General features: G+C 34.7%; 1 protein-coding gene across 1 annotated transcript; it reads left to right on the forward strand.

Moving 5' to 3' along the window:
* Positions 1 to 12,001: 12,001 nt before the first annotated feature.
* On the forward strand, positions 12,002 to 13,613 carry LOC149539048 (universal stress protein A-like protein). Its single transcript, XM_089800398.1, has 3 exons — positions 12,002 to 12,357; positions 12,539 to 12,761; positions 13,226 to 13,613. The coding sequence occupies exons 1-3, from the start codon at positions 12,048 to 12,050 to the stop codon at positions 13,308 to 13,310; spliced, it is 618 nt and encodes a 205-aa protein (XP_089656524.1). The 5' UTR covers positions 12,002 to 12,047; the 3' UTR covers positions 13,311 to 13,613.
* Positions 13,614 to 14,424: the final 811 nt, after the last annotated feature.

Raw genomic sequence — 14,424 nt, forward strand, 5'->3', positions numbered from 1 at the left:
GTCACCTAGTTAAAGGATTTATCGAAATAGCTGTTAAGCTAACCTATCTTCATAGGATTTTTATTCTAATACAATTGCTAGAAAGTATTAGATACAATAAACCTGACTGATTACAATCCTTGATTGCTGATTGCAAGCAATTGTTATGCTTTCTCTGATCTGGATCCTTTTGTGATCTAATAATCCTCACTTCTGAAAATAAAATTCCTTATGAACCCTTGTATGTCTTTTCGCACCTTTTGTCTCTTCTTTTTACAATGAAGTTTCATCTTCCTTATAAAGACATTTGAAGATTTAGGGTTAGGTATGGATCTACGATCCATATTCAATCTTCATTTTCCACTCAATACTTATCCTTTGCTGATTGGTTGCATGCCTTTAGCATTTTTCTTATTGGCTGCATGCAAATTGCATAGAAAAAATAAAATATTCAATTTTATCATTGAATTCCTCGAAGTTTACCTTATGTCAGCTGCAAAAACTGTTTGCATCATAGTTTGTGCAATTTCAAACTTTTATGCCGATTTACTGAGTTACTCGGCTCCTAAAGTATTGCTGATACTTGGCACATGCTATTTCCTGGATAGCTCGGCACCTAAACAAAACTATATCACTCGGCACCTATTGCTCTCAGCACTTCTTAACACTCGGCACCTGTTACACTCGGCACTTGTTAACACTCGACACCTATTACACTGGGCACTTGTTATCACTCGGCACTTGTTAACACTAGGCACTTTATCTTACTCGGCACTTACTCTTGATCTTGGTTAAGTGTATTGACACTCAGTTGTCAAATTTATTCTTTTAAGCTAAGAATCTCCCCCTTTGACATGAGTGGCAAAAACACTTAATTAAGATCCTTGTGACTCAAAATTTTCTATCTCCCCCTTTTATCATACTTATCATTTTATTTTTGTACTTAACTCCCCCATACTTAATCACTTCTTATTACTTATTCTCCTCCTTTTTGACACTTATGTCAAGGGTCTTACAATGAAATGCCACACTTAGCCAAAAATGTGCTATTTACTTCAAGGATTACCTTCAGAGCTGCATCCCAATTTGCTAATGCGACATCCAATGTCTTATGCTAGATGACAATCTCTGCTGCTAGGTTTACAAGTCCATCAGATGAAGAAAGATTGGGGTCTTTCCTGAGGACTGTCTCTGCATTTATCTACTCCTTGTGAAGTAGTTCCAAATGAGGAGTTATTGATGATTGAATTTGTATCAATTTAGCTTTTGTGGTTGCCTCCTCTGCTGCTAAGACAGCTAACTCTCTTTGTGTGTGAAGCGATTGGACAAAATGCTTCTCACTCTGAGCTAGATTTGTGGGGAGTTGCATGCTAGAAATTTTTAGATTGTTTTCCAAGCTCAGTATTTTCTGGCTAGTGTCTTGTGTGAATGTGGAAAAATCAAACAACTTGTTGTATAGGGAAAAGATCCTTCCTAGTACAATTTTGACTATTATAACTTTCTTTGTCAGTTCTTCTTTAGATAGTGCTATATCACCAGATATTTTACTATTTACCTTACCTTGAAACTTCCTTTCTGACCATTCAAGCAATCTGGCATTTGTTTCCTGGTCTTCATTAGTCACCTGGTCAACTATATCAGATAGTTGCTCTATAATTAGTTTTGACTCATCTGGAGATTGTAAGCAAAAAGCTTCTGTGAATATATCTTTAATTTTATTCAAGGTAAGCTTATGCTTGTATTCTTTTCTTAGTGCTTCTTGTCTCCTTCTTTTGTCCAATGCACTCTGAATTTCATTAATCTTTTCTTCAGTAAGAGTGCTAGATTCATAATATGGGATCTTTATTTCTTCATCAAGCTCAGGAACTCCATAGTGATGTTTCCTGACTGCCTTTGATGAGCTTGAGCCTGGTGTCCTGGTTTGCAGTTGTAATCCATCTGTGCTCAGCTGCTGAAGAGTCTGTGTTGGAGTACCAGATTTTGGTAATGCAACCAGTGTTTGTATTGCAATCTCCTCCTTTTTCTTTGTCTCATCCTTTTCTTCAGGTTGAATATCCCCTTTTTGATTGCTAGGTGGGGTTGAACTTGTTGGTTGTTCAGATGTTTCTTTTATTTCCCCTGCTGTTGTACTCGACATTTGGAGTGTATAAGTGACTATACTTGGTGGAGGTGGTGGTGAAAGAAATAGAATACCAATAGTTTGTATGGTCAAAGGTGGCACTTGTTCTTTTACCTTGACTATCTATGTTTTAACTTCTGGATTCTGCAATTCATCAACACTGACCAATACAGGATTTGAACTTAATTTTGCTACTAGTGATGATTGTTCAAGGATTTCCAAATCCTCTGCAGTTAATGGATTGATGTTTAGATTTGAAGTGTCTGTAACATCTTTTATTTTTATGATATCTGCAGGTGTGATGGTGGCATGAGGAGGACTAGGAGGAGATACCTGTATGTCTTGCATACTTTGATCTTGTGGCTCAGCTGTATCTTGCTCTTCCTCTTTCTCCTCTGTATGTGCCTCTTCTTCATTTTCTTCTTCACTTTTCTTCTCCACTTGTTCCTTCTCTTTTTCTTTGGTTCCTGACACCTTCTTTTCCCTTGTCTTGGCACGTGCCTCTGCCTTATATTCTTCATTATACACATCTTCTATTTTCTTGTAAACTACTTTCCACAATCTTGTGGATTTAGTGACTACCTCTTCAATTTTATTTTGCATTATGCTGAATGCTCTATACTTGGGAGTGAATATGTTATTATGCCTTTTTACTGCATTTATTACTTGATCTTTAGTCAAATCAGGCAACAATCTGGCTAATGTCGACTCCCTTATTTCTTTTTCCATTTGTAAACAAAAATGCCATTTATCCTCTACAATTGTATACAATTCTCTTGGCATAAATTCATCTAATTCTAGAGGTGTGTGTTTATATTCAACCATCATAGCATACACAGATTCCTCTAATTTATTTTTCTCTTCTTTGGTGAGCTTAGAAAAATTCGGGTTCTTTAAACCTTTTAAATCATTATTCCTAATTTTCGAACATAATTTATCAACAGCAGTCTGAGGTTTGTGTCTTACCACTTGAAATTGACTATTGTCCTCTGACTCTGTTTTCTCCTCATCTGTTTCAGGCTGGGTAATAAATTTCCTTTTCTTTGACTCAGCATCAGTCTTCCTTGAGTCTTTCTTCTTTCCTTTTGCCTCTTCTTGGGCTTTTTGAGCTGCAGCCCTTGTGGTAGGTCTCTTTGGTGCAGAAGCAGCTACTTTCTTCCCCTTGGATTTAGGAGCAGAAGGAATTGTGGTCTTTCTCTTTACTAGTGCTTCCTTGGCTTCTTCTACCTCAACACTTTCCTCTTTATCTTCTTGAGTCAAACCTTGAAGTTTATCTCCTTCTTCTTCAATGTCTTCTCCCTCTTCTTCTATTGTTCCTTCTTCTTCCACGCCAAATTTTCTTTTGATTTGTCTGACCATTTTCTCTTTCTTCTTTACTGCTGAAGCAGTCTTCAAATCTGTTATCACCTTTGATTTCACAACATCATAGGTTCCAAAAAATTTTGCATTTTTATCAGCTTCTTCTGCAAGTAGGGCTGTTATTGCTGCAGAGGCTTGATCAACATCAAGTTCATAACCTAGTGGCCTAAGCCATCTTACTCTAGGTATAACTACTTGTATGTAGGTATAATCTATATCTACAAGAAAACAAATGTCTTTTTCATATTTCTCAGTCAATGAGACTAGAATTCTCATTCTTTGTTTCATGGACTTTTTGAAGTCCTCAAAATAACCAGTCATTTGGGCATCAAAATTTTCACCCATCTATTCAATGTATCCATTAATTTGTTCAACAATTGTTTTATCTGGATTCCATCTTACCTTACCCATAGAAGGAAATTCTTTCATCAGATAGAAAAACATGCACATCAAAACTGATCCAAATTTGTATTGAGCTCCCTTGCTCTTCCTTATAGCTCCCAGATTTTCATTAATCTGTTGAAACATGAGCTCTGCCAAATCATAAGTGTGATCCCTTTTGATTATCCTATATGCAACATCAACTGCTATACAAGGTACACTGTTTAACCTGCTTGATTGATAGAATTTATGTGAAATGATTCTCACAGCAAAATCTAGTAGGGGATCTGTGACTGTGTCGATAGTCATTCCTCTATTGTTCCATTTGGCACCTGTATTTTTCTCTATCACTTCCCTTTTGTCACTTCGCAGGGTCTTTGGCCGATCTAGGGTTGGAATACCAGTAACCCTATGAACAGTTTTCTTGGTGAATTTTATTGGCCCTGACTCTAACCAAAAATCTCCATCATGTATTCGGCTCAGAACTATCCGTACCCATTCAGTTTTGAAAACAGTCGAAAATGCTAGGGTTTTGGTTAATCCTTTTCTTTCTATTATTGAAAACTCATTTTTCAGTACTTTGTTTTCACATAGTTTATCATATGTATTATGGATTTCTAAGTCTCCTATGGCACCAATTTTGCAATTATAACATCTACGAACATCTTGGACCATAACAACTTTATCTGAAATAACTGATAATGCACCTGCAAGATCATTCTTGTATGCTACTTCTGGAATGGGCTTAAATTCAGGTTGTTTAACTTCATTGCTGACCAACTGAACTTCATGACTCTCTACACCCTTAGTGGTTCCTGACCCGGATGCCATTATTTTCCAAACTAGGGTTTATGATTTAAACAAGTTTATAAGTCCTACGTAGCTCGACACTTAAGTAAAATACCTTAAATCGATGAAATCTTGTCTTGAATTGCTGTTGAAATCTTCACGAATGGCTTCTGACCTAATCTTGATCTTCTCCACTTTTCTAGGCTTTGCTTCTTGTTCGAATGGTGGGAAAATGATCAAAAATCAAATTTATGTACCCTTCAAAACAGAGTAATAAATGCTTAGCATGCTGCCAACTATCTACTCGGCACCTAAAAAGTTTCGTCATGACTCGGCTCCCATTATGTTTTACTTTACTCGGCTCCTATTGATATTTCACAGCTCGACATCAACTATCAACTCGGTCATTGTTAGCAACTCGGCTTCTGAAGGCAACTTTGACAGATCTTCACAAAAGTTCTCAATTTTGACTTAGCATCTTTGCTTATGCTGATTTCATTTTTATAGTTCTTATATGTCTTGGGACTGATGATGTAACTTGATTTATCAATCCCACACACTTATTCTTTGCTTAAATTGATGAAGTGTGATCACTTGACCCATTAGGTGAAGTGATCTCTGTACTTGATGTGCTATACTCATCTTTTTTCCTCCATGTCTTATTCATTTCAATTCTGATATGTCCAACATCTATCTTTTCCTTTCCATTGCTGAACTCAGAACTTGATGCCTTTGACCTTGTTGGGCAATTCCTACTGACATGACCAGTTTTTAAGCAATTGAAACATGTAGTTTGACTCAACCATCTTTTGTAGTTCCTTCTAAAATGTGTTCTTATGCAGTTTTGTGGGATATGTCCATATTCTTGACAATAGTGACAGCTGTACTTGTTGTTGTAATCCCAAAATTCATGATTTGATGTCTTTGCTGGTTGATTTACTGTCCACATAGACTTTGATCTACATTCAAAAGCTCTATGTCCATACTTTTTGCAATTATAACAGTGTCCATCAAATCTTGATGTCTTGATAGTTTGGGTTCTGCATTCATATGCTTGATGACCTTGCTTCTTGCATTTATGACAATGATTTGTGCTTTTTGGTTTGTCATGCTGATGGGCATTCTTGCTTCTATAGACATTAAATGTATGTCCTTTCTTTCCACAGAAATGACATGTAGGTTTGACATCTTTACCTTTATCACTTCTTTGTTCAGCACTCTTTGATGATTCTCCAACTTCAGTGCTATTGTATCCTAGTCCTAATGTATCATGGGCAGATTTTGGTGATTTCAGCAACTGTTCAAAATACTTGATGGCTTCACTTGATTTATTGAGATTTTCTGCTACCTCTTTTTCTCTGTTCAATTCATTCTGCATTTGTTCATTCTACATCTTCAAGGTGGAGATCTCAATATCTTTTACATTGAGTTCATGATGAAGGTTCATCATTTGGGCAAGTGTATCCATCTGCATGTTTGAGATCCTTGTCAGTTCGGTACATTTTTCTTCAAGTCTGTTTGCAAGATTTCTCTTGTCATTTTCCAACATCACTTTATCTTCAACTGCTTTTTTCTTGTGTTCAGTAATTTCACATATCATTATGACCTGTGATTCATGTTCCATCTTGAGAGATCTTATCTCATCTGCTTGAATTTTATTTTTCTCCATCAGTTCTACTATTACTGCATCAAACTCTTTAGTGTCTCCACTAGAAAATATGTTGGTGGTATCAATCTCCTTGTAGTGTATATCATTTTCAGCTATGGTTAGATCCTTCCTCTTTTTTAATGAGTTTCTCAATTTTTTTTTGAATTCCTCCAAGCTATGTAGAGCAAGTTGCACATCTATCACCTGATTTTCAATGATCTTTCCGAGTTTGAAAGCTTCCATATTTAGATCTTTTCCTCTAAGTTGTTAGGCTTTTCTTTTGTGAGAACCTGGATAGCTCTAATACCAATTGTTGGAATATTCAAATATGGAAAGAGTACTTATGAGAGGGGGGGGGGGGGGGGGGGGGGGGTGAATCATAAGTATCACACTTTAGTCAATAAAACTTTTAACTTAAAGTAAATTGCATGCATGTAAATACATCAAATAAACATGTAACAAAACACATGCATCAAGAACACTTAACACTAGAATTTGGTAACCCAAAAACCCTCTAGGAATAAGAAGGTAAAACTGGGGTGGGGATGATACCCACAAAAATTACTGCAGCAATATTGTTCAACCACTTCTGATGGTTTGCCCTGTTAAAGGCTTTACACTGTGTCAATAGTGACCTGGTTAGAGGATTTCAAAACACTTAACATGAAGTGTTACCCTGTTAAAGGATTTCGTCACCTAGTTAAAGGATTTATCGAAATAGCTGTTAAGCTAACCTATCTTCATAGGATTTTTATTCTAATACAATTGCTAGAAAGTATTAGATATAATAAACCTGACTGATTACAATCCTTGATTGCTGATTGCAGGCACTTGTTCTGCTTTCTCTGATCTGGATCCTTTTGTGATCTGATAATCCTCACTTCTGAAAATAAAATTCCTTACGAACCCTTGTATGTCTTTTCACACCTTTTGTCTCTTCTTTTTACAATGAAGTTTCATCTTCCTTATAAAGACATTTGAAGATTTAGGGTTAGGTATGGATCTACGATCCATATTCAATCTTCATTTTCCGCTCAATACTTATCCTTTGTTGATTGGTTGCATGCCTTTAGCATTTTTCTTATTGGCTGCATGCAAATTGCATAGAAAAAATAAAAGATTCGATTTTATCATTGAATTCCTCGAAGTTTACCTTATGTCGATTGCAAAAATTGTTTGCATCATAGTTTGTGCAATTTCAAACTTTTATGCTGATTTACTGAGTTACTCGGCTCCTGAAGTATTGCTGATACTTGGCACATGCTATTTCCTGGATAGCTCGGCACCTAAACAAAACTCTATCACTCGGCACCTGTTGCTCTCGGCACTTGTTAACACTCGGCACCTGTTACACTCGGCACTTGTTAACACTCGACACCTGTTACACTCGGCACTTGTTATCACTCGGCACTTGCTAACACTCGGAACCTATTACACTCAGCACTTGTTATCACTCAGCACTTGTTAACACTCGGCACCTGTTACACTCGGCACTTGTTATCACTCGGCACTTGTTAACACTCGACACTTTATCTTACTCGACACTTACTCTTGATCTTGGTTAAGTGTATTGACACTCAGTTGTCAAATTTATTCTTTTAAGCTAACATACCCTAATCTCTATATTGTTTAAAGAAATATGGAGAGGTAATCACCTAATGGTGAGAGGGTGGGAGTAGAGAGAGGAGACAAAAATAAGGAAAAAAAAGACTAAGAAGGGATGGAGGGAGAGCTAGATATTAGAAGGAGAGAAGGGGAAGGATGGAGGAAGGGGGTGTAATGACCCACCAGAGAACCCAAAAGAAATTAACCTAATAAGTCACTAAGTTTTTCCAAAAAAATATATTAAAAAATTAAAACAACAAGAGATAACATAGCGGAAACAATAACTCACATACATAGAAACAATCTAAATAGATTACATCTCTTAAGGGTTCCATGATGTTGAATCACATACATAAGTTTTATTAAAACTAAATTTGATCCATAAAAAATTCCACACCATAGAATAACCACAAGTAAAAATCAAATAAAATAATATATTTAATTACATAAGATGCCACATGGCATAACTAGAATGCATAATCATCTTCTGTATAAGTCATAGGGTATGGAAAGCTCGAAGGATATAAATCATGAATAAATACAACATCTCATAAGATCTCTAGATAATCAAGTACAATACATCAAAATATGACCACCGAACATAAGAACAAGATCTGGAGAATAGGAACAACTACACAAGTACATCTTGCAATGACATACAACTGTCATATCTCAATGGTATAAGAAACACTACCACCTGACCTTGTGGAACCTAAATGGCCCACTCCCACCATGCTAAGGAGATAATCTCAAGTCCCATACAGATAATAATCCAACAGTCATAACCATCATCTAGGTCAAGGAAATCTTGATAGTAATCTATCTCAAAGGTACCAAGACACAAGTAAAAACTAAACCCAAAGGCAACATAGACACAGAGGATATCTACTATGTAAGTGGAAAAGTGTCATTGCCAACTCTCAGGTTACCCTAGCAGCCTCTCTGGTCTCCAGCCCCCTAGTGACTCTATGTGGCATCAGTATCATTTCTTACATACAAGGCATACTAATGAGGCAAGGTCGCAACCAAGCATCCTCTCTACTCCCATCCTAGCCTGTACTAGCACTCAAGACATAGGCAAGGTAATCCACTAATTCTTGTTAATTAATTTAAAACCCATTTGATGAAATGTTATCACTTATTAATACAACCTACAATGTGTTACCCAAGCAACCTCTTTAGGGCTCTGGCCTCCATTGCAAGCCACTTCCCAACATGCATAAAGATAACCTACCCTAAGCTTATAACAAAAAGTCTCATCAAGTCACAATAACCACATTAGTCCTATGCAAGCAACTAGGAATCACAACATAAACACCGATCAAAACCTCATAGATCAAATCACCTAATGATGACATCACATACAACATCATAAAACAATAACTTCTAGGCCTCTGGTAAACATCCAAAACTAGTCAGCATACTAAGTCAAACCCAACCCCAACACAAAATAAATCATGCATAACATCAAACATTTAGCAAGTGTAGTTTCATAGTTCATTTGGTTTGAAATCATACAAGTTTGATTTATAAATGGGTTCAAGTTTTCATTTTTCAAAGTGTCACATTTGATATAGTTTTCAAGCTCACAAGTATTTCAAAATACTCAACAATCCATTAGAATTCATTTAAGTACAAAAAAAAACCATTTCATATAAAATGAAACCCCATTTAAACAAAATTAGAATTTCATTAAAATTTCCATAGTTAAAATTGAATTACAATTACCATTGAATTAAAATTGAATTACAATCACCTAGTAATGAGAGGGTGGGAGTAGAGAGAGGAGCCATAAAAACAACAAGAAGAAAAAGACTAAGAAGGGGTAGAGGGAGAGCTAGATATTGGAAGGAGAGCAAGGGAAGGATGGAGAAAGCGAGGAGGGGATACCTAGAGGAGAGAGATGAATGGGTAAAATTGTATGGGGAGAGAGGGGTGGGATAGATAGAAAGTGACAGAGAGAGCTGAGTAGTAAGTCAAAAATAAAATAAAAAATATTGACAATGTTAATTGGACTAAAACTTCTATTGTATTTAGGTAAAAGATTACAACACAATGGTAAATTGTGAGCCTCTAATCTGGGAGGTCTTAGGCTTGAGTCTACTTGAGCTTAATAATAACGACAATAACATAAAATTGCAACACATAATAATAATTAGTATTGACTTTAGTTCTATTATATTTAAAATGTAACAAATATAGTTTAGTATGAAAACTCTATTTTCAATCTTTGTACTATTGTCTTTTATAGATGTTAACATTGAATTCCTTCTAGGGGAAGCACACCCATAGTTGTATATGTTCAAGGTCAAAAAATATTGTACAAATGATCCAATACTTATACACCGATGTCCTAATAATTGTACATTTTAGATGTCAATAATATTGCACAATTGATATTAATTATTAATTCTTTTGTTACCTATTAGATATACCAATAAGTAAATAATAGACCTCTACATTAAAAAAATTGTACCAAAGAATAAATTAGAAAGTGGCCAATACAAGATACCTTACCTTACATCAACTAATACATATTTTTTTAGTGTGAATTTGTTCCTTAAGTATAAATAACAAAAACAACAAGAGCTCTACAAGCTAGAGTCTTGCCTAGTGCAATATATAGAGGAAATATAAATTAAAAAATAAAAATAAAAATAAGTAGAAAGTAAAAATAAAATGATATAGAGAGATTTATTTTCTTTTAATTACTTAAAAAGTGTATAATTTATGTAAAAATATTTAAATAAAGAATTTAATTTAATTTTTTTAAACTATAAAATTAGAAAATCTTCAATTTTTCATAACAAAAAATTATTAAAGATAAAATTTATTCAATCCTAAATAGTAATCTAAAAAATTAATAACAAATATTTTACATTATGTTGACAATTACAATATGATTATGGATACTACTAATTATACACAAAAAATAAAAATAAAGTAAAAAACTAAAATATTCAACATTACAACACTAAATAATGGAACCTATTAAAATTACTAAATATCTAAACTTGAAAGAGTAGAACATACAAATATAACATTTAATAGAAATAATAAAGATTTAGGCACTATTATCCATATATCACCTCTAAACCAACATGATGTTGCCTTTGCCAAATGTCACAATTTCATTTTTACAAAAAATTTCTTTTGAAAAAGTGAAAAGACACCAGCAAAAATGGACATAACCAATAGAATAATATAAAATCAATTTTTTTTTTCATTTAATAAGAAAGTTTAGGCGGACCATAGCATAAAGGGCAAATTTTGAAAGTTGCACCACTACCAAAACAATGATTAATACAAAATAGTTGATTGAAAACTATATTCCCCCATAAGTAGGCGGGACTAATAATGTTTGTTTAGAGTGGATTTATTCCTTAAGAGTAAAGAAGAGAAACAACTTAAAGGAATCCGTCGGCCATGGCTCAGCGACAACAACTTAAAGACCAAGTGAATCAGCTTCAAAGTGACTGCCATATGGACCTTTGCAAAGTGTTTCGTCATGTCCTTTCAATGTAATGCTAGTTGTTTTGTAGTGATTTGTTTTATATGTTGTATCTCTCTTCCAACTACCTCATATAGTTGTTATTCTTTGTAAATTTGCTTTGTTTCAATAAATAAATAAAAAAAGAAACAACAATAATGTAGGCCTACCATTCTTGATAAATGGCTAAAAGACATTCGATGTAAGTTCTAAATTGGGAAGAAAACAATAGTCTACTTCCACCTCGACGCTCCATACAACTTGAAGAAGTTTCTAAAATGGTGACATATTCTCCTCATTGAACTCAATCATTCACTCTGCCCCATGCCAGTCCACATCAACAAGGTGGACAAATAATACATCCTTGTAGAAATCATTCACTCTGCCATCTCAGATTCCCCGAGTGCTTGGATGAATAGTACGGCATCAATCAGTGCACTTTGTCATATCAAATCATAGGGCCTCTAAAGATAAGGCAACCACCACCAAGAATCATGTTGACTTCAACAAACGCACTAATTTTAGAAAGAAAGAGGCAACTACCAGTCCTGACCCATTTTGAATGGTGGTTTGCAAGGCCACATCATCAATCATATTTCCTTTATATTAACTCTTTATCCCTTCTCATATTACCAAAACCCTGAGAAGAAGAAGGGTCAATAATTGTGCTTATTACAATGGCAAGCCAAATACAAGAACATAGACATATGGAAGAAGAAGAAGAAGAACCCCATGATATGGAAGAAGAAGAAGAAGAACGCCATGATATGGAAGAAGCATCAGCACAACATATGGGAAAAGAAGAAGAAGAAAAGATGAAGGTGAAAATGGTGAAAGTGTTGGTTGCAGTAGATGAAAGCCAAGAGAGCATAAAGGCCTGTGAATGGGCTTGTAAGAATCTCTTGGCTCCCCACACAAACATTCGCCAATCTTATAAATTCATCCTTCTCCATATTCAACCCCCTGTTTGTGCATCATCCGGTCCTGGTAAGAACAAGTACATGGACATCCCCAACTTTACATTTTTGTCTAAGTTGCTTTGGATTATTGGTTTTTTGTGGGGGGTAAATGTGCCTTACACAACTTCCTTGCCTTTTGAATTCCATTAGACAATTTCAATCTTTTGAAAATATTGATTAGGGTGTTACTGATGTTTGTATTGTGGCAGCCTACATAATGAGTAGCAAAGTTGTTCATCTTATGGAAAGTGCTGAAACGAGGACTACCCAAAAGATACTGAAGCGAGCTTTGGATGTTTGCAAGCGTTACAATGTGAAGGCAGAAACCCGGGTTGTGACTGGAAACCCTAAAGAGAGGATCTGTGAAGCTGCTAAGAAGTTGGGGGCACATTTTATAGTTGTGGGTACCCATGGTTATGGTCCTTTCATGAGGTAATATGAGAAGAGGAAGAAGTCATTTCAATACCCATTTTAGATGTATTGCTAATTAGTTGTCTATTGATTCTTTCATTGAATTTGGTTTCCATACAGTCATTTCAACAGGCATTCATGACATTTTGTAGTAAAAGTTGATTTTGTCATTTTGGATGGTTTTTATATTGATTGTGTGATCAACATTTCTATGGCATTCTATGATCCTAATCCCGCATTAGGATAGTAGTAAGATCTACCAAGATAAGAGAATGTGTTGTTGTTTTTTTTCTCATCTTGATGATGGAATGTAAAATATGATTCAGAAATCTCTTTTTTCTTGCCCATCTTGGTAATAGACCACAGAATGTGATCAGACTGTTGATAATCTAATCTAAATATTAAAGTGCAGAAATTTTGGCTTATGATTTCAAAAACATATATCAAATGTTATGGTGAATTGACTTGTGATTCACATTTTGCAGAGCAATCAAGGGATCTGTGAGTGACTACTGCTCTCGGAATGCTACTTGTCCAGTTATAGTTGTTAACAAAAATGCCTTACAGTAGTAGTATGTTCTGGTGAGTTTGTGTGTAGTATTTTGACTATCTACACAAAGATATATATCTGAGATCCGGATTGTAAAAAATAAAATACCCTGATTAGCTTTTTCAAGCAGATATCATAGGAGGCGGCAGTAGTACAGTTTTCCATAGATTTCCTTTGAGGCAGGGTGTAAACAATGCTAGAAATTCTGTAGATAGTAATGGGTTCTTGAAGGAATCATTGTTTTTCCCTGTTTTACTTGTTGGGTATGCACCAGATTGAATGAACAAGCTATAATATAACATCAAAAGCTGCTTATATAGTTCGATTATTTTGTTCCGATGTTAATGAGTCATAAATATTACTCTCCAAGCTAAGCTTCTCAAATGGCCGTAGACAAGCCTCAAAACTGTTCCATATTTACTGTACATATATTACATTTTCCCTCAAGCCAAAAAAAAAACAATTTAATTTATATAAAATAATTCAAATGAGATCTTGTTTTTAGTTGTCAATTTTTTTTAAAGCTTTAGTAGTGCAACTTTTTAGACTTAAAATAATTGTTTATTTCTCGTAATTCCAATTAAGTACTTTAATTTTTTTTATAATTTATGTTTGTAATGATGACATTTACATATTTATTTGTTAATTTTCAAAGAGTTTTCATTTATTTTGACCATATTTAATATTAGATTTCACTTGAGAATTAGGGATTGAATTTGGATTTCTCTTTATAGATGGCTTGTGTTCTTGCATTGACCCTTATATTATCTTTGTGTACATAACTCTTTTACTAATATAAACATTAAGTGGTGTAACATATTTTAAGCATGTGCGAGATGTGTATGGATTGCTATAATATTTGATAAGTAGATGTTTTTTACAAGCCAAATTTTGATATTGTTATTAAGATTCAATTGTGTAGTTTTTAAGCTTACTGATGAGTTAAAGGGGCTCTATAATGAATGTTTTGTAAGTCACAACACTTGTCAAATATTTTGTAAATTAGAAGTAAGTTAAGTGGGCTTCACCTTGGAGGAAAGTTAAGTCAATCAAGCAGGCTTGGGTTGAAGGTTCAATGGTTCACCTATGTGGGCATCATCTAGATGCAATGAGAGCTAAGTGATTCATCCATTC

This window comes from Cupressus sempervirens, chromosome 9, assembly GCF_028749045.1.
Source record: "Cupressus sempervirens isolate cs-2001-9-10 chromosome 9, ASM2874904v1, whole genome shotgun sequence".
NCBI classification, from domain to species: Eukaryota; Viridiplantae; Streptophyta; class Pinopsida; order Cupressales; family Cupressaceae; genus Cupressus; species Cupressus sempervirens.